Source organism: Accipiter gentilis, chromosome 17, assembly GCF_929443795.1.
Source record: "Accipiter gentilis chromosome 17, bAccGen1.1, whole genome shotgun sequence".
Taxonomy (NCBI): Eukaryota; Metazoa; Chordata; class Aves; order Accipitriformes; family Accipitridae; genus Astur; species Astur gentilis.
The window spans coordinates 26,000,851-26,024,431 of NC_064896.1; the positions used below are offsets into that span (position 1 = coordinate 26,000,851).

General features: G+C 41.0%; 1 protein-coding gene across 3 annotated transcripts in view; it reads right to left on the reverse strand.

Annotated features, from left to right (window-relative positions):
• The window catches only part of NAV2 (neuron navigator 2), a 231,546-nt gene that overhangs the window by 130,681 nt on the left and 77,284 nt on the right, over positions 1 to 23,581 (reverse strand). For 2 of the 3 annotated variants that reach the window (XM_049820690.1, XM_049820689.1), the window contains exons 4-6: positions 13,347 to 13,419; positions 5,534 to 5,801; positions 473 to 630 (exon numbers count right to left, since the gene is read on the reverse strand). In XM_049820690.1, coding sequence (XP_049676647.1) covers positions 473 to 630; positions 5,534 to 5,801; positions 13,347 to 13,419 — 499 coding nt within the window. Of the gene's footprint in view, positions 1 to 472; positions 631 to 3,896; positions 3,966 to 5,533; positions 5,802 to 13,346; positions 13,420 to 23,581 lie in introns of all 3 variants that reach the window. The other variant, XM_049820688.1, reaches the window with a different exon arrangement.

The following is a 23,581-nucleotide window of genomic DNA, read 5'->3' on the forward strand; positions in this document are numbered from 1 at the left end:
AGCTTAGATTTAAATCACATACTTTTGTAACTTAAAAGATCTTCCAAAATAGTGGAAGAAAGGAAAGCAAATGGCACTATTTATCATCTAAAAACACAGACCAAATCTTTAGTGGTCATTTTCCATTCCTGTCAAACTACTCATCAAAATGTCTTATTTTTTGATTAATTCATTCCCCCTTATCTGTGTTTGAAGCAAAATGAAAAAACACATTTCACCAGTTCCAGCTTTTCTTGAAGCTATTTTTTTGCATGTACCTCCAGGACAGCAAGTCACAACTTCAGTTATATTCAAGGAGGACTACACCTTTTTCAAGGAAAGCCAGCTGGTTTTTGGATTGTAAATGTCATGTTTACAACATCCAGCTTGGAGACAGTCTTACAACTTCTGGAGCTTAATGGAAAATTCAATTTTCCCCGAACGAAGCCAGTATGAAGAAAAATCTGAGGATGCCAAAATCTCAAGTGCTTACCTTTGTCATTGCTACTTGTTGGTGTTGGAGGGGGAAGTCCAGGCTTAGATTTGTCGTAATTGTTAAAGCTCTGGCTGCGACGATTGTTGGCACTAATAGAACCACGAGCTTTGGCCTCACTGCCTGCAGCGGACACCCTCGTGGTGGGGCCTGGAAGTCTGATGAAAGAATTACAGTTTGATTAAATATATTCAAAAAGCAGTCTGGGAAAGAAACTACGGAATACCATGCATAAGCTGAAAAAAAAAAAAAAAAAAAAAAAAAGATCAATACCACAAGTACGTACTCATAAGGGTCCTTGTTCTTTTTAAGAACAAATCAAAAAATCATCCTAGATGAAAAATACACATCACAGAAGCTACAGTCGGAATTGTTTTACATCAGAACCCCCCCCCCCCCCCTCCCCGAACCGAAATTAATGGTCACTTGCTATAAATCTTGTGAATCAGAAATAGTTGCAAGTAAATTTGGTGGAGCAATACCACTGGTACAAGGTTAAGACTAAGTGAGACATTACTGTTCTTAAACTAGACTGCTGGACACTTTATTATACGCTGGCCACATAAGGGCTACCCTTATTTTGGAAATTACAATGAGACGGAACACGGCTGCCTTTTCCCTTGTAGAGAAGCACATCACGTCTCTGCTCTGAAAGCTACAAAGCCTAGCAGCAAAGCCCAGCGAAACTTTAACTTGGTTTAACTATTTGAGCCTATAAACATCACACAAAGCTTAAGTGCCCCCTCTTAGGGCAACCACATCATCGGCGAGCTGGTATAAGCCTCTGGTTTAAACTGGGTCAATCTCTTCCAGCATTTCCTTACCGTAGCCTGTATTGACAAGACTTAGCTGTTTACCTAGAAAAAAAATGTAGTTAGGATTCTGGAGTAAGTAGACAGGGAGGGATACTACTTTCATGCTTTTCAGGCAAAAGAGGAGGGGGAAGACTTTTCTAAAAAGCCTGACAGATTTAGAGAAGCCACTGGCATCGCATCTCAGAACAATATGTGTGCTCGAGTCCTTCAAAGTCAAAGTTCACACATAAAGTTTCCATGTTTGTACTATATTCTGTGCACTAATGAGCACATATTTCTACATTCCAAATAGATGAAATATTAAAAATTGAAAGATCCGATAGCTGTTCAAAATGCATACTGAGGGATACACCTCACGGTTTTGAAAAGCAAGGACATCACATTAAAGACTAAAAGACAGAACCAGTTCACGTCACCTACAGTAGCACTGAAAGGGACCGCTCTTTGCCGTCCTTCCATTTTCTGTATGGTAGAATCTCTTTAAAGCTTCTTTATATAAACCACAACACCCTAACTGTCTTAAATAAGTTGTGCCGATAATAGGCTAAAGTGAAGAAGACCCAGTTGTCAGAGGGAATGGGGGTGCAAGCGACCAAATCACCGTTGTGCCTCGGGGAAGGAAGAGAAGCCAAGGAGTGTGGCAGGGCTTCCTAAATAAACTGACTTCTCCAAGACTAGTGAAGAAATAGGAAATATGAAAAGAAACATGAAGGAAAAAAGCAAAAATGTCAGCAGCTGCATGCACATGCTTTCAAAGCTCAAACAAGTATAAGACATAAGGGCATCATTCAAATACAAACCCAAAAATTAATTTACAAGCTCAAACCACCACAGATCTGGCAGCAGCACATCATGGTTCTGAGGTTGACTTTGCTGAAGCCTTTTAGATGAGCCCCTCAATTTATCCGGCCTTTTTCAACACTGGGGGGTGCTAAGAAGTTGTACATACTCATCGCTGCGGCAAGGTGTAAGGGAGATCGTCCCAGAGATGCTTCATCCGCTGTAGAGGAGACTACACGGGAAGAAGCAGAGGCAAACTGGGGACAAACACTGGTCTTGAGGACTTGGAAGTCACCAAGACAAAATAAGCTCATTAAGAGTTTGTTTTGCTTAATAGGAAACGAGCTAGGTTTCCTCCAGGTAGGACGGACGGACAAGGTACCTCAGCTGAAAGTTTCTACCCAGTGATAAAAGATTGTGAGTCTGGGCCAACCACCCCAGGAGGGCTACCAGAGCCCCCAGTACTGGGAGGGGAGTTTTCTAGCAAAGGCTGGCAGGAGGGAAGGGATAATGTTCTTGTACCGATGGGTAAGAAAAGGCTCTCCACACATGCCCACACGGGTTTCGCAAATCTGTCACATTTTAAAATAAATAAAGCTACTCAAACCACGTGACCGCTCAAGAAGTGACAAGTTTTCAATTCAAGTCAGTGTTGTCACTGCCAATAAAAACATACAGAGAATAAAAAAACATAGGTGCTAAAAACACTCTTGAAGAAGATATCATTTCTCTTAGACTTCCCGCCCCCCCGGCCTCTAGTTTAACTGACTGATTTTAAGCCCCTGCTTTTGGCATTAGGTCAAGATATTTCACAGCAGTGCCTGTGAAATCTAGGGGGGGAAAAAAAAAAAAAGGTTCAGGGAGACGTTTCTAGCTTCTTGGTGTTAGAGACAAGGTACTGAGCTCGGAGAACGCTCTCCATTACTGCACTTCGGCACCTCTTCTAGGCAAATACGAACTGTCAAGCCATAATTACGATCAAGAGAGAACATGAAAAGGAAACATGGGACATTTTAACAGGGGTTATACTGCAGACCTTCACTGTTGTCATAAAAGAAAGAAGATGGGGGAAATAAATCCAAATTATACAGCAGAACTAACTATCTATACACACTTGCCAAGCTGGAAAAAAATCCTAATAGTTCACAAGCCTAGCAAAAATGGTACAGTGTAGTTTACCAACGTATAACTATATAAAAATTGCTAGTAAAACATTTTAACATATAATACTAGTAGAAGTAAACATGATTAATAACCACATTAATAACACAGCAACCCTTATGATCGCTGAGACGAGACGGTCATACGAGCTGGCATGCAAGTCATGCTGGGATTCAGGAAAAAAAAAATAGACTGAAATACCTATTAATCATTTTTAGGGAGATTAGAGGTGCTCAGCTTCAGAGCACTGGGGAATGCAGGAGCTCTGATGAGACAGACCCACACGGTGCTGTTTGGGCTTGCACGGTTCACATGACGTTCCTCTTACTAGCTAAGGCAATAGCCTGATACTAGTCGTTTGAATAATGCAGATCTAAATACAACTAATACAGATGCGTACAGTGGGGAGAGAACGCCCAGAACCATGTTTTGTTCGCAAAAGCAAAAGCTCATAAGGACAAAAAACCCAAATTATTTTCTTGCGGGCCAGAATGCATTCCACACCTTGAAAAAAAAAGAAAAAAATTAAAACCCATCTCGCACTTCCAGGTTTCAGCTCTTTGTAAAATGCCTAGTTACAAACTATTTTCAGCAGGAACCCTAAACATGCATCCAGAAATATTGCAAAAGGATTATTCATGCTTTGCAGAAGATGAAGATATGCTAACCTAGAAGACTTTTTCTGACCAAGAGTGAATCGGATGATTTTGCTTTGAGATGAGTCCCTGGGAGATGCACTGTATGACAGGAAAGAAAAAGCCGAAGATAACATTGAACAAAGGAACTTTTTTTCTTTTTTAAGCCACCAAACTTAGTAAGTAGTTTTAGGGAGGAAAGAGTTTTTATGAATTCCACAGGAAAAAAAAAAAAAGAGCTTCTTGCCTAGAGTATAACTTTATGTCAAAATTCCTAAAATCTGAAATGAATTAGTTTTTATAGAATTATGAACATGCAATTCTGCATGCAAACCCCAACTTTATTACTCTTTTCCTTCTCAACCTTTTATTATATGCATTTTTCTGCAGAAGCTGAGCAATTTCACTTTAGTATATAGTAAGAAAACATGACATTTAAGACCTTCAGGTCAGATATTTTTAAATTATTTGAAAGCCAGCACAATCCACACAATGGACTGAAAATATCAAAGCAATATTCAAATGGTCCCATGCATATCTGCATGTTTTTGACAGAAAAGTCACAGAAATACGTTCAAATACATCTTTGTTTTACAGTAATTATTTCCTGTAGAAGTTTATACATGCTGTAGCGACACTATGTTTTTCAACTATACGAAAATATTGTTTACACCCAAAATGAGCATGATTCATGAAGACAGACATAAGCAAAAAACAAATAACCTCTCAGTAGCCTCACTTGGAAGGCCTCATTTAAACTGTCTATATCCCTCGTAAAGCAATGCTTAAGCTAGCGTTCACCTTAATATGCGTTATTTTAACACAAATAAGCCCTAACCCAATTTGAGATATTTATTAAAAAAAAAAAAAAAGCCTTCAAACTTTAGTAATTATGCAAATATGGCCTCAGCCTTTAATCTTGCCCACTTATTCCTACTAAACCCCTCACTCTCTTAGCAGTGGAAGGGTCAGACAAGCAGAAGGCTGTACATGTTTTCACGGCGGTACTGCCTTCATAAATTGCTTTTATTCCAACGTGGAAAGAGCACCCCTAGGATTAAAGACATTCGAGGGACAAAGACTCCCTCTGCTTCTCTGTAGTCTGGCCTAGGAGCGCCAACAAACACCAATCGTGAAAATTATTTTTCATGTAAGCCAGAAGGATATTATTTTTGACCAATAAGCCTAGATCTGATTTGGACTGTCACCAGCTGTGATGAGCTCTATTTCTTTAACCGCTGTCAGAGCCTTCCACTCCTTAGGACTGAAATTCTTGTAAACTGAGAACCGAAGTTGGTTTTCACATGCCCTGAGTATATATTCTGAAATGGCAACAATATACATGCTCTGCGAGTAGAAAGAAGCAAAAGGAATACTGAGAAAAACAGCCTTACAAAATACTGTAGTTATTTGGTTTAGCAGGTATTTTACACCCATTGGACTGCATATTTCCAGCACTGAGAACATATTTAAGCACATCTGTTTTGATTTCCAAAGGCAAGAAGTTAATTGCTACCCAGCATTCCATTTCCAACACACTCTTTATTCTACAGCAGAACTAAAGAAAGAAGGTTCTCTGGCTTTTGAAGACCTTTAACAAGAAGAAAAAAAGAAATTAACAAGGAAAAAAACCAACCTCAAAACAACCAACTTAAAGGAAATTTCCCCACCTGGACTGCATTTCTGGTTGTGCTTTGAACTGATGCGGCGCAGCTTGCGGGGGCTGTTGGCACAGAGTCTGGAGCGAAGCCGGTACCTGCTGCTGCGCTACCCCGACCTGGCACTGGGATGGAGGCCCTGCTTGCTGGGATACTGGGGGAGGTTGCTGGGATGGATGGTGTTGCGGTTGCTGTTTCTGTGGCTGCTGTTGCTGTTGCTTGTATCGAGATAAACTGAAGAAAAGGCCCAAGATGGCCTTTAGATTCCCATTCCTGATTTCTGTAAGGCAAGGTGCAGAAGTCACTCGTCATTTCTCTCCAACAGTACAGCGGATCAACCGCTGCGCTCTTCGTAACGCCATCCGAACTCAGTTCCTTTAGGATATGACAGGCTTTCTGCACAGCTAATTGGCGTTACAGCTGATTACCAGTGAGCACCAACTACAAATAACTCATTTCTCCCCTGCGGTGACTGCACGACGTCTCGCTTTTTTACCATAGTGTGCGTTAATGCCAATGTGCTTAAAAGGAAAGTTCCTTCAAACTAAGGTAACCAAAAAACCCAAACCAAGAACCCCACAACAACAAGTGTATTAAAACCAGCACACTGTAAATGATTTCTCAGTCCCAAATTTACATGAGGAGGAGAAACTACTCGGTTATCACACGGTGTTAGGTCATTGCTGGAATATCAGACTAATTATTGCCACTAAGAAAATCTGATGAAAGTTTTGCACTGGAAAATATGATTGTTGGGTGAAATAGCTGTATTAGAACAGATTAATTACCAGTTTGATACTATCACAAGCCAATACAGAATGGATACCCAAAGTACCTAAAGACCGCTTGACAGCGAACGAATAAACATTTCAATTCCTAAAAGTCATCCTGTTCTTCTATGCAATATCAAATGTGAAAATGTAAAAACAAACAAATACAAAGATTAAGACATGTATCAGGACATGCAGTTAACTGCTGTATCATAATTAATATGCAAGAATGCCAACTCAGTCTTGCAGACAACCTTAATAATGTGCCATGACTTAATTATTTAGCATGTTTAATTTACCAAATTAAAAAAGGGAATTAAAAAAGCTACACTACATCAAACCGCTGAACTTTTGCGTGCATTATATAGACCACTTGAATTAATAAAACTTACTGTTGCCCTATGCTTTTAAATCCCACTACGTGGATTAGTGCAAGGGAGGGTAAAAGGACACATCACAAGACGGTGGCCAAGCACAAAGGCGAGAACCAGAATTTTCTGTTCCCAGTTCTGGCCGAAAGGTTGCTCTGATTTTGTAATGGGCCCGGCTCTATCCTTTATTCCCTCTCCCAGCCACGTTTCTGCTCACATTGCTCATCTTTGCTGCGTGAAAAGCTTCTGTTCTTAACCTCAAGCCCTTGACCCAGCAATTGTCGGGCTCACGGCTTAGAAATTTTGCTCCCCTTTCTACGCCAGCTTCCAGCTTTGGTCTCCTCGTCTACCAGCGCCTCAGTCTACCTCTTCTTCCTAGCCACTAATCTACTTGACTTTCCTCCTTAATTTTATTTTGGCCCATGCCCATCTCCTCAGAGACTCCTAGACCTTATCTAAGCGGTCCTGGTCATCGCCCGAACCCAGGTTATTCCTTTCTCTTTCCCTTTCCCCTCTCCCTTTTTTTCCTTTCCTACTTCTGGACTGAATTCCCTCACCCATTTTGTCCTCCCTGCAGCCTGGCCCCTCCACCAGCGCTCTCTCCCATCACTGTCCCCATTCCCTCGTTTAGATGATTATCCTTCCCAGGGCCCTTAAGCAGCCATTTTCTGTCTTCCTTTGTTCTCTCAGCCAATTTTAGTCTCTTCCCGGACAGTGGGGTCCCAATGAATCCTGCCCGTTTCCCCTTTTCCCGGTCCACTCCTGCTCCCGTGCAGCGTCATGCCACAAACTCAGCCGTCAGCATCTCCATCAGGCAGGTTCCTTTTCTAATCCGCCCGTGTTTTGCAAGGGAGAACAGGGATGGAAACAGACAATAAAGTAAAACAGACACAAAAGACACTAAGCACAGGAAAGGATCTCCTTATCTTCGGTAAAGAACTCAAATTACTCATGGGAATTGTAAGGAAAGTAGCACTTAATCACAGGCCGAAGCATAACTAAACAGACCCAGAGGCACTGGGAAGCTTAACTGCACAAATACGTGCCAGAAGATAAAAGAAATTACCATGGGTCTGCGTGTTTAAACTTCGCAAAGCTATACAAAATTGGAAATGGAGACTTGATTGCCATCTGAAGTGAGAGGTGAGTATAACAATAACCCACCTAAAACCCGTTGCCTTCTATGGCTGGCTGTCTTCTGCTGTATTTATCAGAAGAGTAACCTGCTTTTGGCATTTTTCTAAGGTGACCAAAAAGTAGTAATCAGATGAACAACAGCTTTGATGAGTTTCACAAGCAGCAGTCTCTCTCCCTCTGGATTTTAAGCAAAATATTTCAAACGGGACTTTCAGAGGTAGTTCTGCTTCTCTTATCTTAAAGATAGACTGAGGTAATTTGCTTGGCTGTTTGCCCCTGCACTTTGTACAAAAAGAGTATTTCAGAGTACTTCAACCTCACTGCGCTCTGCCCATCGCTGCAATCTCAACTGCTTCCTGCTTTAAGTCCCCTCCAGCCCATGCGTCAGCTTAAATATACATATTAACTTAGATACGGACAACCATGTCACCCACCCATTTGAAATTTGGAGCCAAAAATGACTCATCTTGTATATTTGAAACAAACACTAGACGTTTGAAAAGAAACTTGAAGTTGGTTTTCAGAGAATCCCCACAAATCTACCCTTTGGAAATTTCCATCCTGGAATATCTCTCTTGCTGCTTGTTTCCCTTATAGCTGGAACTTCTACCGCTGGAGCTTGCCAATCATCCTGCTCTGTCTTCACAAAAATACACAAGACTCAGTGGAAATTAAAAAAAAAAAAAAAAAAAAAAAAAAAAAAAAAAAATTCGCACCAAACAGCAAAACAGTTCAGGACAAAGAAGAGGTAAAGAAAAGAAAGGTCTGCTGGATAGATTAGTATAGAAATATCATTCTCTGATTCCTTTAACACTTGTGAATGAAATTTCTGCAAACTGTAAACTACTCATTGTGCACAGAATACAGATCAAAGCAAACCGATGAAGAAGAAGAAAAATAGTCTATCACTATTACTTAGTCAAGTTTCTTTGCATCTGTTTCTGTAAAGCACGTGGGACTAGAAAAAACAGAACTAGTTCACATGGATTAGACTGGTTAGCCAAACTGGTTAGCTGGAGAATCACTGCACATTCCCTAGCTTGCATCTATCCTGCCAGAAAATCGGGCTGTCATACGTAGGTACTATTCACCCCAAAAGATAGTGGGTGTCTGCCTCTGTCGCTTTGCACAAGCCTCTTTGGGTTGACCACTGCGGGATTCTGCATGCGGTCCTCGTCAACCCGTCTTAGTTCATTTATGAGGTGAGGCATGAGGGTCTGCTGAACAGAACAAAACGAAAAAAAAGCAGGAAATTTTGTCCACAGAGAATGACGGGAGAGGAGAGAAAGGGCCAAAATAACCGCAGGCAGATCTGAATTTAAGACAAAACGTGGAGAAGTAGAAATACTTCACAGTTGATGCAGAACACATCACGAAGCACAGCCAGACTCAACCTCAGACAGCACATGCTCTAGGCTGACAGGGCTCTAAGCTGACTTTAGGGATCCAAAGCTACAAAACCAGCTCTGGGATGAACTTTGTAGACTCTACTGAGGAATGTCGTCTAAATAGGAATAATACTGGGAATTTCACAGAAACAAGGAATGGAAGTGCAAGAAGGAATTAATTCCCACCACACACGCCAGATCCGCAGGCATTTTTTGATAATTAAAGAGTAAGTTTTTTGAAGACTGTACATAACTGGACTCAGTGTGGTATCATCAAAATCTGGCAGCATGGTAAGCACCCTACTCGGGTATCCTTAAACTAGCGCTGTGGGATATTTGTGCTGCGGAAACAAAAATTCCACCTCGGCACTGGAAAGGACCTAAAGGACCTAAAACAGATGGACTGCAGTACTGCAGAGCATGTACGCTGAAATTCATTTACCTACAGAAATTCATTTACCTACAGAAGTGTGAATGTCATTTCAGAGGCAAAAGTCTAAATGGAATTGCGGTTGTTCCAAAGTCTAGCCGGATTTGTTCAGCGGATCATTATCCAGCTAATCTGTTACCCAGAAGAGGTGCAGCTGCTATCTCTGACATCAATTTGAGTTTCTACTTCACATTTACGTCCTCCATAACCTTCAAAATCTTGGAGCGAGGAGATATTGTGTGAAGGAGGGCAAGCTTAGCTGGGCAGCCGCAATTCCAGGAATCTAAACCCCAGCTCGGAGTGGAAACAAGTTTAAGAGCGTGGGTACGGAGAGACAGCTCAAAGCGATGGACCATAAAAAACTGCAGCAAGAAGAGAAAAGAATTTTCCAGCATCCCCATAGTTTTCTTTAATAACTACAAATGGAGATTTTAGGAGTTCAAAATCTTTGAGAAGGGAATGCCTTTTTGGCTCCATGTTCTTGGGGAAGGGGACTTGTCTCTAGCATAGTAGGGCTGTAATCAGTGATTGCAGATCCTTAGCATCTGCACTGCATAAAACCCTAAAAAAAGCCTATGTCTAAGTGGCACGCACCTATCAAAGCAGGATTTTTTAAACACTGGATGGATAGGACACATGAAGTCCCAAAGTATTTCAACCTTTAGGAGTCATCCAAATTCCAGTTTTGGATCATTACCTTCCCTTCACACTAAAACTGCACTATTGAAAAAGACGTGGTTCTCAAGCAACCCAATAGAGACTTCAACGTTTATTCCCATTTGGAAGCAATCACAATCTTCTCCTTCCTCCTAGATGAGGATCTGCCAGTGAAGTAAACAAAGTTATTTGCAGTTGACCTAGCAGGTCTTGGCAACTTGCGCAGAAACACTGGCTTGTTTGGTTACAGCACTCTTCATTTTACGCGATTCTGTGCTCTCTCCTGTTCAGTTTCCTCCTTCCTCAGCACAGTTAAGGAGTGACTAAGAACAGAAATTGAATTTATTGTTTAATTCAAGTCTTTTAACTTCATTTTATAAAAAAATGTTCCTTCCCTCCCCCTCTCTAGCTGTCACTCTTTTCCTTCAATGCTAGTGGTGGAGCCAGTAAATGTTCATATGTTGGCAGCGAACATTACTGGTCTCTTCTTGGCTTCCGTGTGATTTAATATGTTCATTCCTACAGAGTGTAAAAGAAAGGAAGGAATGCAAAATCAGTGAAGCCATGGGATAACCTATATCCTGCTGAGTCTGACTTGTGATATGGCGGGAGAGCAACGAACATCAATCACGCGGTCCCTTCCCCAGCGTGAACAACAGTACGCTGCCAGCGCTGCACACCCAGGCACTCTTCTCATCAACTAATCTGCTATTTTTCCTAGATTTTGCGTTGTATCAAGACAGGCAAATCATGTGAGATTTATTATATGTTCGCAATATTTACATATCATGTCAAGGTTGAAATTGGCTTTTCCAACAAACTCAGTTGCATTTTCTTTTTAACCATTTCCTGGTAAACAAACTTTCTGCAGTCAGAAGTTTTAGCTCATACTTTCTTTTCTTGACATGAGAATTCTTCTGATTATACCTGAGCTATTGAGGCATATAATGCAGGCAGTACTTGGGCTGATCATATTAAAGCTTCTTTTTGGAGGAAAATATTTGTTACTAGTGTTCTAACCCAGCTTAAGGATACACCACAGAAAGACAGCTAACCTTCAGCCTCCTCTTCTCCCACGAGTTGTGGCATATTCAGGTTAGAACAACATGTACTAAATATCTGCTACTTTGCTTTCCATGCTTAACAAACCGCCTCAAAATGAGTGAAATTACATTTTGAATACACATTTTTAAGTGGCTTCTAAGGTCTCATAGACTAGGAGGAGGTAGGAGGCTTCCTTTTGAGGACAGCAAGGAATTCTTCAAGCTATTTTTCCAAATTGTCAAAATGTAATTTTAAATTGGAATTTTTAATACCGGTTTTGAAAAACTAATAGCTTGAATTTTATAGTAACTTCATAAAAGTTCTTATGTTTTTGTAATTTTTTTTAATGCAACGTACATATATAAAACCTGTGTACCACGATGGTTTCACCATAAAGCTCATCCACAGTGGCTATCGGGCAAACATTTCACAAACATCCTTTACCATCAGTAAGGGACAGTATGTTTCAGCTAAGACGTCAAGTCATGATCGCAAAGCGCGTGGTGCTGGGTACTGGATTTGTGACTGAACCAGTGCTGATACGGCACCAGGTTTTTTGGCTATTGCCAAGCAACACTTGCACAGCGTCAAGGTTTTCTCTTTTTCCCCCGCTCCCTTCCCCCTGTGTGCAGGCTGGGGGTAGGCGAGAAGCGGGGAGAGGACACAACCTGGACAGCTGACCTCAGCTGACCGAAGGCATATCAGGTGCCATATGACATCACGCTCAGAAATAAAAATTGAGCCGGGTGGTGGGAGGGTGTTGGGGAGGTAGCTATTGCTCGGAAACTGGCTGGGCATCTGTTTACTTGTGGGAGGTGGTGAGTGATCGCCTTTGCATCGCTTGCTTTGTTCTTTTCTTCCTCTTTCCTTCACTCTTTAGGCTCTTTATCTCGATCCATGTGTTTTTGCGCTTTTGCTCTTCCTATTCTCTTCCCTATCCTGCTAGGAGCGAGCGAGGAGCCGTGTGGCACTTAGCTGCCGGTTGGGATGACCCCACGCCTACACATCCTTTCTTACCTTCCTTGTCTGAGCTACAGGATTCCCTCAGAGGAAGAAAACGTGGCTTTAAACATACAGGCAATTAAGTTATCCACACACAAGTAACAGTACATGCGTGATTTGATGCTATAACCTTCTCCTCAAAACTAAGTTTGCAACGAGGCGTAGTCACCAAATCTAACTTGAAGCCTCGCCTGATGCCACACATTCAATTATTTGTTCTGCAAAGCACTGAAGGAGATGTCATGTAATATATTAAAAGTTTGCCTTAGCAGCTACCGAACCCAATTGTTTTTCCAGCATATTTAAACGAAAATCAGTGAAAGCTGGTGCTGAGGATGCCAGAAATCTGTTTGATCTCTTAATAAGACAACAGTTAAACAGCTGCTGAGCCAACAGGTACCATACAACCTGACAGATAATCATGCCTCGGCATAAAAAAAATATAGTATGCTGAGTCATGTTTGGGTTTCAGAAAAATTCTGGTGCTCTACAAAAGAAGAGTGATTAATTAGAGGTCAAAATGTGTTTTTCTTTTTTGTTTTGGTTCAAAACGTTTGGATTTTATTGTTTTGTGCATTTGCAAACAAACTTTAAAAACAACAATCTTTCTTTAAAAAAGAAAAGCAAGCAGGATATTTCTTCAGGTAAGAGAATAATTGAAGAATGAGGAAATAGATTTCTCCCTCAAAAGGCAAACAACCACCAGCAGCCCACTTTAAATAGCTGATCAATGTGCCAATTACAGATCTTAGATGAGAAATTTCTGGGTTTTAACAGAAAGAAACAAAGAAGTGACTGAAGTCTAATTTGGTCTCATTGATTATTGTTACAAGTCAGCTGTGTGGAGATTAGCTATCTATGTTACCTACCTTTCATGCTGAGGTGGGGGGAAAAAGGAAGTAAAGACTGTCAAAATTTAAATTATGCATATTTATCTTCCATTATACTCTGTGTTCTAGTTACAATCACAAGCGCTAATTCAGGTTCCTCATTTAAAATGAAATTTTAAACAACCAGTTGACTCACCTTCTGCTGACAACCCCTGTATGTTAATTCCTTTAGCAGCCAAGAAACTCAGGCACGCATCTATGTTTTCAATCTGTTCAAGAACAAACAAACAAAAGAGAGACACAAAAAGAAAATGCACTGTAATAATTGTTTACTTTCATCTCCCGCCACCCTTTATCGCACTTGTCTTCGTATCACACAAAAAGTCTCTTTGCTCATTATGTGGGAACCATAATATGAAATGCCCTCAGCTACTAAGGTCCTAAATTGACTATTACGTGAATCAGGACTTGCCATTATTTGCACTTGCGTGAAGCAAGTTAGTTAATACTCTAACCACAAACAGTGATCACTACGTATCCTACTAAAGGGTCAAGGATGTTATACCAGCATTTTTAACCTACAATAAGTACAACAAACATGAAACCGAAAATAAACGCAGAGGCCACACTTGCTTCAGAAGGCAGATTGCCACTTGCTCTTAAGTTGACAGCTGGCAAAAGTTTCCAGCCACAAAAGCAGTCAAATATAAAAACTGTAACTGGAAACCCCAGCTGGAATCCAAAAAATGTTCACTTGCGACATTCTCCACGTGTCAGAAATGACAGGCAACTCCGGTCGCTCACTGCGGGGGAAATCCAGCCCTTCAGTGAGATGGTACAACGGCAATGAATTGCACCGGATAAAATTGATTTTGACCAGCTAGGGTCTTCTGCACAACAGGTCTGACTACAGCTGCTATATGCAGACCGCACTGAAATCCTACCTAACAAAGTCAACTCCAAAAAGGTTGGACAAGTTAGGCGTTTTTCCCACTGTATCTCAACATCAGAATAGAGATCCTGCTGTAGCCTCACAGTGACTTTCCCACCAAGCTACCATCGAAACTCTGCTGTCATCTTCCGAAGATGCAGAGACGCCAGCCCCCCCTGACCAAATCACTTCTATGCAAAAGCCTAAGCTTAGACACCCTGAGAGGCTGCAAGGAAAAACATTTTAGGAAATACCGTGTTCCGTGTGCAGTTACACATTAGACTTCTGGATAACCATTGAGCAATTTTTTATTTCATCACGGTAACGAGTAAGTGATAAAATAGGGTCTCCACATTTGAACATCTTGCAAACATTAATTTATTAATTCCCCAAACATCGCAACCAAACACTGCTTCCACGTTATAGATAAGGAAGGAGATAGACACCAAGCCCCACACTTGCTCTCGTGTAACTACCTTTCTTCTGTGAAGTTTGGAGACACCAAAAGGGAACGTGAAAGATCCAGCTTCCCTGTCGGCTCCTACCTGCCCTTGAAAAAATACACAAGGGAGGGCTGTGGGGCATTCTGGAGGCTGAGCTCCCAGCACCTGACCTGCGCTTCCCATCCTTCTTGGAGTAATAAAAAAAGTACATGGGAAGCTGCCAGAAAACCTCCAGCATGGATTTCTCTCGAGGCACCGTCAATTATTGTCTATAAATATAACAATAAAACCATTCTCTTCTATCAGTGAAAAAAGGTCTTGGCGTTATCCGTGATTTCAACAATTATGAACACTGATATACTCAAAACTTTTATCAACCTCATACTTTGAGATACACTATATCAAAGTACACAAGGTAGATCGTATACTTTTGGTATACTATATACTTCCAAACAGATACCAAAGAATACATTTCCTGTAATGTTCAGACTGTAAAGCTTGTAGCAAGGTACAGTTCAAAGGTTCATATATCCACAATTCAATATGATACGACAGTCAATCTCTACCCATTTCCTTCCTCAGTGCTCAACAACCCTTTCAAGTTCTCAACACGGCTCTTTTATTGAGGTGATTTGGGACTTTGTCGGAAAGCCAAGGTTCACCTTTTCAAGAATCACCACCACATAAAAGCACCAATCCACTTCTACTACCTGCACTTAACAAGCCGCATCATTCCAAGAACATTTCGTCTCGCACAGCTGTGGGTAGACGCCTCCTCTCCTAATCAGGAGTATTCCTCAGGTTAGCGAGTGAAAATAAGCAATACCTCATCCCCACTCCAGATTCGCAGTTGTAGAAACTCAAAGTAGCTCTTTCAGTCCCGCTTTGCTTCGCTTCCCAGGTCGCTCATCTTTGCTCAAACTCTCTTTTAGGACAGAGCGACCACAGGATTAAGATTTACTTTTGGGTAGCAAGTTCCTCATTTGTGCCCTCATTCTTGGCGCTACGTAGTACTCCTTGCTGACTTCCTAACCTCACGCTCATTGCCGATCCGATTCAGATTCAAAGAGCCCCCTTGAAAATCACTACCACTTCTTCCCCGGGACGAAGCCCCAGGTTTTTTTACTGAGCATTTTAGCCACTTCATTAAGACATACCGCTCCCACCCCCAGACTATGCTTGAGGTGTTTATTTAAACCTCAAGTTGAGTGACCTGGACCTTGCTGCCCTATAAAAGGACAGTCGGGCTACTTGCCACACCAGCTGTAATGCCTGGCTAAAGGCTGTGAGAAACAGGGGCTTTTTGGTGCTATCCTGGTATGGAAAAAGAACAAAGAAAAAAAAAAAGAGCAATACAAAAAGCAGAAAAAAAATACAGGATGTGGACTGTCAAAAGTCTATGGTGCATTACAGTCAAGAACGCATAAGAATCAAAACATTATAGAAACAGGAAAATATCCTATTTCAGTACTTCAGACACGATGAAATAAAGCGTTAATATAACAGGGGCTTGCAAAAGCAAACCTCTTCGGTTCAGAAAATAAAATACTACGATAAGATCTTACGGGGATGTACAGCATTGCATGTACAAGGAATTTGCTAAAAAAACATAACTGAAGGATAAAAACACATCAATGATTCTGTCAGCATTTACACAGTGTCTGTGATAATAACTATGTAACATGGCAGAATGACATGAATGGGAGTAATTTGTTGATTCTGAAGGAAAAATAGAGCCCAAAAAGGAGAAGAGAAAGGAATTTGGGGAAATTCAAGAAGAAAGTGAAACACAGAATGCAGGTCTATAGCCAAAATGATTAAAATTTAGGGTTAGTAGGAATTCATGGTGCTTCCCACACAATGACTGGCTGGTGGCCCACATCGAAGTGATTTGTGACTGCTGTCCAGCCCCACTGGAAACAGGCTCGGGCTCACTTGGCACTCTGGAGTCTCAGAAAAGGCAAAAGCCCCGAATGCTCGACCAGGAGCTGCCTTCTACCCCGCCGAGGTGCCGAGAATGAAAACAGCGAGGTCGGGATGCACGAGGGAAGCAATCGCTCATTTTTCCTATTGTAAAAACCAAAGATCAGAAAGCTACTGAAACCTTTGTATGTCAAATAGCTTAAGCTGTGAATACTATTTTGTGGCCGCTGGCCTGAGTGAAGAACCTTGAGCGTGGCTGATTTACTCTAATGCATCAGAAATGGTGTTGCTTGTTTAAAAAGAAGAGTTTCTAACACTGTAACATCTAATGAATTTCATCGATAAAAGCTGTGATGGAGGATTCTGCCTCTAGCCCCCGCTGTATTCACATAAGAACTAACTATTTCTAATCTGCAAATATTGTTTAATGGAGAAAGATCCCCCAGTGCATACAGGGTTGGAGATAGCAAGCTAATCTAGCGTAGTAGCATGGTAATTAGACCACTCAGATGCATGTACCTAGGACAGAAGTGAAGTTCCTGGATAGACCTAAACTAAACAAAAATCTAATGACCCTGCGTCGCGGTGACTTGCAACACAAAATACAGCCGCCTCCTTGAAATTACAGTATTCAGCAGCAAGTTCTCACCGAGACTCTACGGGCCCTTTCTTGGCCAAGTCCACGTATTGCTTAAAGCCTTTAAGCAGATGCGAAAAGACTGGATTTGCCAAAGGGGAGCGTGTATTTTCTTTTTCACTGTGAGCTACGATCGTTCTTTGGCTGACAATTCTGATTTCTGATTCGTATTGCCAGCAACGTTTAACACAGCGGAAGCAAAGCAGGTAAGATGGCAGTTGGATGCTCTCATTTCCCACCTACCCAAAATAGGGGAAAGCTGCGCAAAAGGAGAAGGAAAACCGAGGACCCACAGTGATTATCTTACTCGGACACGTTACCTGGAGCGTCCAAAACGCTTGCCTTGCCTTGATATACTTCTTGGCCAAAAGCATCAAATGAATTTGCAGTTTTGAACCATTGCATATAAACTGTTTCAGGTATAGTCAAGTTAACTATCAAACCGCATTATCAGTCCCACACCCCATACGATGATAGGTATTTATTCTGAAATGTCCCTAAACGCCAACCAAGGACTGCCGAAGCCCACACCAGAGGGGCTGCCTGCCTCCAGGGGCTCCTCCTCCATTCTTATAATTAGATTATACGAAAAATAAAACCCCTCGGGATTAAACTTCTGTTCAGACATAACATATCAAGTGTCACAACTCCCCTTCTCACACTCACAGAAGCAAAAAGCACGTTTCAGTCAGCTACCTGAAAACTTCCTTTTAACATCACTCTCTGGGTGGCATTCGCTACCTGGCAAGATGGGAACGGAAAGCATCACGGCTAAGAAACATTGCACACCCATAACCGTCAAACACCAAACCACCAGCAGCTGCTTTGTTTCACCAGTAAGACCATCAGCCTCTTGCTGGGAAAGCAGGATTAAAAGCTAGTGGTCATACATATTTACTGATTTCTAAATATGTCTGTGAAGGACAGCATTGCATAGCGTTGTTTTCATTCCCACCAGACCTGCACACTCCTCGTTCCTTCCTAGCTTCTACACATACGAAACTCAAGTACGCACAAATTTAACAACTTCGTTAAATTCCTATGCGTGGATGAGAATACTTTTACTTAATTCTCAGTCTGCTATTACTTCGCCAGGTATATTACCCAGATTCCCCTCTACTCATATACGTACCTTACAGCAATTATGCATTTCCAACAACATCGGCCACCAGACCCACACAAGTTTTTGTGCATGTCGTGTAATAGCAATTTCAATTTCTATTCTTGTCAGTGCTAGAAAGAAAAGGAGTGAGGAAACATGCCCTGGCCTGTATTAGCAGAATAGGACACACCAGAAAAAAAACCAAACCCAAAACAAATATCCTCGGCCTGTAAATGGAAACCCATGTGTGGGCACCAATATGTTGAAAGTTGACTATAATAGACAAAGACTTGAATATGGAAACTGTCTACAGCCAAAGCTGCACAGCCAGCTCTGCCAAGTCAAATACACAGGGTAAATCGTAACTAGTGCTGCCCTTGGGACAGATACAGATGTTTTTCTCAAACAAAAATCGGAATTAAACTTACTGTAGGTTCCTTCACTTACAAACCATGGGAAGTTTCTCACGTTATGATGCAAGACCTCTGCTGCCAACTTTTACAGTGATAGCTGTGGTGTTTTTATAAGCTTGTCCAGAAACCCCACTACTTAGATTGAAACCAGTGCTTTGCATTTAACTTGAGGCTCCACGTTATGGACAGTATATTAGTTTTCAAAGGAGGTGTGAAAACGAAGATTGATTTCATGCAAAACTTTATTTAAAGTTCCACAATGTCTTATGCAATATTCCAGCAGACTTCACGTACAACGTAGAAACAAGGAAAGAGCCTAACACAAGCTGTTTTCTGCAAGCTGTTTCTTAAGGCAAAATGTATTCCTTCTCGTATTTTCAGATCAAGCTTTTATACTCAATATTTTTATATCATAAAGTTTAGGAAGAGCTTTAAAATCTTAAGCCATCACATTGACAATCCCTAAAAGCCTGGAGGAGTTTTGGGGGAGGGGGTTCTTCCCTCAAATAATGTCTCATTTGCACTATTTCCTAATCATAATTATACATAAGAAATACCAAGGCAAAATTGCAAATTCCATTTTCCCTAGAAGGTTATAAATACTACCTGTTATTGCTTTGTTTAAATTACATCTTCATTAGTAGTTGTCCCAATCCAAGTTTATCTTTTTTTTTTTTTTTAAATAATAATATGTTGCTCCAAGTATGCCTATGCTGCTCCTCAGTATTTGGATAAAAATGTGTCTCAAAATCAAGACTCAGGTTTTTGACAGAACTTGGTGGGTATCTTAGAAATTAAATAACAGATGTGACATAAGGGCAAATGAAGCTAATTCATATTCTGCAGCCAGGTTGTAACAAATGTAGCCACAGAAACAAAAATCTATGATCACAGGTACACTGTTTTGACATCTATGTGAAGAGTTGACCCTCTCTGCTACAAATGCATTATTTTGTTGTTTTTTTGTTTTGTTTTTGTTTTGTTTTTTTTTTTAAAAAAAAAAAGACAAAGACAGTTTGGGCACTAATCTAAGGCTGGAGAACTAGCCTGAGCCTCATCTCTTGCATCCCCTTCTCTGTGACCCTGGGTAAAACCTTAGCTTTCCTGTGCCTCAGCTTTTCCTCTGGAAATAATGGGACAAACAGCATTTCTCTACTTTACAGAATGCCGTTAATATTCAATATTGACTCACAACATGCCTAATATAAACAGAAATGGGGGCAGTAAGCACCACAGAGAAAGCTCCCATTCACCATGGCCAAGATTTCTAATCCCATTAAAGAGCATCCGAAGGACATTCTTGTATCGTGAATGGTTTCAGGCAATCCTGTGCGACTCTCGAGGCTTGTCAAAGCTAATCTGGTCTGCGAGAGGCAGATGGAAGGGTTGCAGAAATTTTCCTAATTTATTTTGAAATTCAGCTTTTCAGGGTTTTTTCAGGTTTGTTTATTCAAAACTGAAACTTTCCTCTGGAGGAAAAAAAAAGCAAAAGGGCAATTCCTCTGAAAAATATCCCTGGAGATATTATTTTTGGATCAGCTTTTCAGGATCAGGCCTTGAATATATTTGAAAAGTTGAAGTGGATAATTTGTGCATAATTTGAAATCTTGACACATCCTAAATTATAGTTTGTTAAGCAACAACAAGTTCAACTTTGAAAACAAATATCAACAGAGTATCCTTCCTCTGGAGAATCATTAATTTTGGATATACATGAAACTCTTTGCTGGTCTCAGCAGACACTCGACTGGATTTTAGTATATACACCACACTAACTGTACGTTATTAGCACTAAATCTCTGCTTATGTATAATGGAAGACAGAAACAGATGGGGAAAACCCATGGCTGTGCTCAGTTCACGATGGGTTCACGATATCTAGTGAAGATGGACTTCTTCCCAAAACATGCTTGAATTGTACATAAACCAGTATTTTTAAGAGAGCATAAACATTTAAAAGGAAGGACTGACACTAAAACCGCTCAATGCAGTAAGTGCTGACTCTTGAACGCTGTTGTATTTCCTCAAATACTAGCTCAAGTGTTGAAGGCTCTGTATATCATTAACTTGAATATGCAGTGGGAATTTAACAGCACTCGTAGAAAGAACTACACAGAACATTTTATCACAAACAGCTTTTAGCTCAGAAAAAAAGTTGCGTGTGAGTAGTGCTGCACTCTATTAAATGATTAATTATAAAAGTAAAACAACCTACCAATCAAAAATTTAAGTACTGCAAGCAAACTACAGACTCTCGATTACTGCAAGTGAGAGGACGGTACACCAGCAAATGATCTGGCTTCGTTTATTCAAATACACACAAGTAAAGAAGTAGTAATGGTCATCTCATGGCTGTGCCATGTGAAGGACCTCTTGCAACATAGTCCTTGACAGCTGTTCGTTCCTAAAAAAGACACGGGGAAGGGAGCTACCGCTGCAGCCCGTTCCCAGGCGCAGCGGACCCGCTCCGTCTTGGCTGACGGGCGTACTTGTGTCTCGAAGCCTGAGGGTCACAGCTTCACCTGTTCCCAATGGATTTATCCTGGTGGCTGGAGGGACACCAACACGCACGTGCCTCCTCCTTCCGTGCACCTGGATCCTGGATAACATCTCCTACTGAAAATTTCTCCCGCATAATTGCTCAGGACAAGCACAACAGTACTGTTTAAATATATAAAAATAATCCCACATAAAACCCAAAAGAACAAAATTTTCTGGATACGTATTACCTTCACAGAGTAATTAATTAAAATAGCCATTATCACATAGCTACAGCGTATAAGCAATGGCTGGAAATCAAAGATTTACGACAAGACACATGGACAAAAAGTTTATTTCTCTGAGGTGCATAATCCTTTGTAAAAGCTATGATCTGTTTCAAAAATTCAAGAGTGAAGAGCTTAGTGCTATGTATACTATAAAAAGATGCAAAGACCTAGACACCAGAAGAAATTGCCAAACAGCTTTAACTCTTCCATCACAAACCTGACAGAGAAATTTGTTATATTCTTGTTCAATATATAGTTTCACTCCAGAAACAGTTAAACAGTGCAGCAGACAGTGAGGTTTCTGTTGAGAAAGCAAAGCAACAATACACAACTCAGAAACAGAATTAAACTATGTAAGCGTGAGCAGATACCTTTTGTTATCAACCTAATCTTTAAACTCAGGTTGCTGTGATTTTGCTGCCATTTTGTAAGACTACAAAGTTTTCTTCACAGCCAGGGCTCAGAAAAAAAAAAATTAATCTCCCAGAAAGGAGAATAATAATTGAATTCTTACTTCCATCTGTCCTCGAATCAACTTAACCTTTTTTCATTAGTTAGAAAAAGCTCAGTTAACGTTAAACCTGGATAAAACCCATAGTTTATCCCTGACAGACTCCACACAAAATTTAGTCTGAGTGCAATTTTTGCTCATCGTACCAAACTCAACACCAACAGAATCTCGGTGAAGTTAATCCAATCCGCTGCACCTCGTATGGCCCCACCGAGAAGGCGGTTTCATACGTTGCATATGCCCTAACATGCAGGCACGGGAAGTTAAAGACTGTCATCCATGATTTTCCGTTTTTCCCCATTTATGCAAAACACAGCAAGAAGCTATGTGTTTGCATAGTATTGCATAAAAGGTGTATTTATGTCATAATTTTACATAAATAACAGGCATGGCAAAAAAAGAATTATTTTTCTAGACTTTGGTGCCGGTGTAAATATGTAAGTGAAAGATATAGAGATCTCCACACGCTTACGTGGAATGACCCTGGCCTGTTAACGCATTTGCTGTTTCACGTATTTAGTCCACATGGAGGGTAGAATCATAGGTACTTAAAAAGTGTTAACTTGGCTTAAATTAACAGTAAAATAAATGATCAAATAGAATCTAATTCCGTCTTTATATTTAAGCTCACATCTTCCAGTATTTCCACAGAAATTACTTTTACAGTCCGTTCTCTTTTGCTCTTTATCGAACCTCACGCTGTTTCAGGAATAGGTGATGTCTAAGTTCTTGCATGGCTGTATAGGGCAGAGAATTGGAGCGCACCGTCCCGTCGGGGACCACGAAGACGATCCCTTATGGAAATGACAGACTGTCAGCAGCAGCATCTCCCAAAGGTACCGCATACCCAACGGGCAGAACAGCGTCCACATACCGCCTTATCTCTTACCTCCTCCCACAGAAGGGTTTTGGAAGCCTTCCCCTCCAGAAATTAAAACAAATATCCGTTTAGTGACACTTTATTATGCTTTGTGGCAGGGAGATGTATATATTGGCTTTTCCCAATCCAGCCTAGCTCTGTTTATCATTTTATTTACTATGTAGGATGATGGCAGGGGTGAGAGGGCGGCTTATGGTTTTATTTAGACTGTGAGCTCTGCAATACAGAAACCAATGATCCTACCGCGCCTGTCCCGCTGATAACAATACACAAATGGTAAGAATAATAGCATAACAACAGTCTGGATCTCCGGAAAAAAAATAGACACAGCAAAATGAATCTTTCCTAGGAGCAACAGTCATTATAAAGTGAGGAAGAAGAACATCTAAGTATAAGCAACCTGGCAGATCACCTCTGTAGTAAATCGTTCTTGTCTACATGACAACACGGGTTCGTACATGATCAACAGAAACCCAGGAAGCCTAGAGAAAATGCTTTAAACATTCCTAAACTCAATATTTGGCCAAGTGCCTCCGCAGGCGGTTGAAGGAGCTAAGCTGGTGTCTGCCACTGGCCGGTCTGGCCCAGCTCCGGATAACGTCTTCCCCTCCAGCTAACCTTCAGCTGCGAGGAAACATACCACGGGTTAGGGCCAAAAGACACCCATTTGTTACTACAGATTAAATTTCTAAACATATACTGACAGTAAGATACAAACTGCCCAAGCAAAGCAGGGGGAAAGCCCACCAGAAGACGGAAAAGTTCCCTTCGCTACATTGCTCAGAACAACCTTGGAGTAGAATTACTTGAAACTACATGGCTAT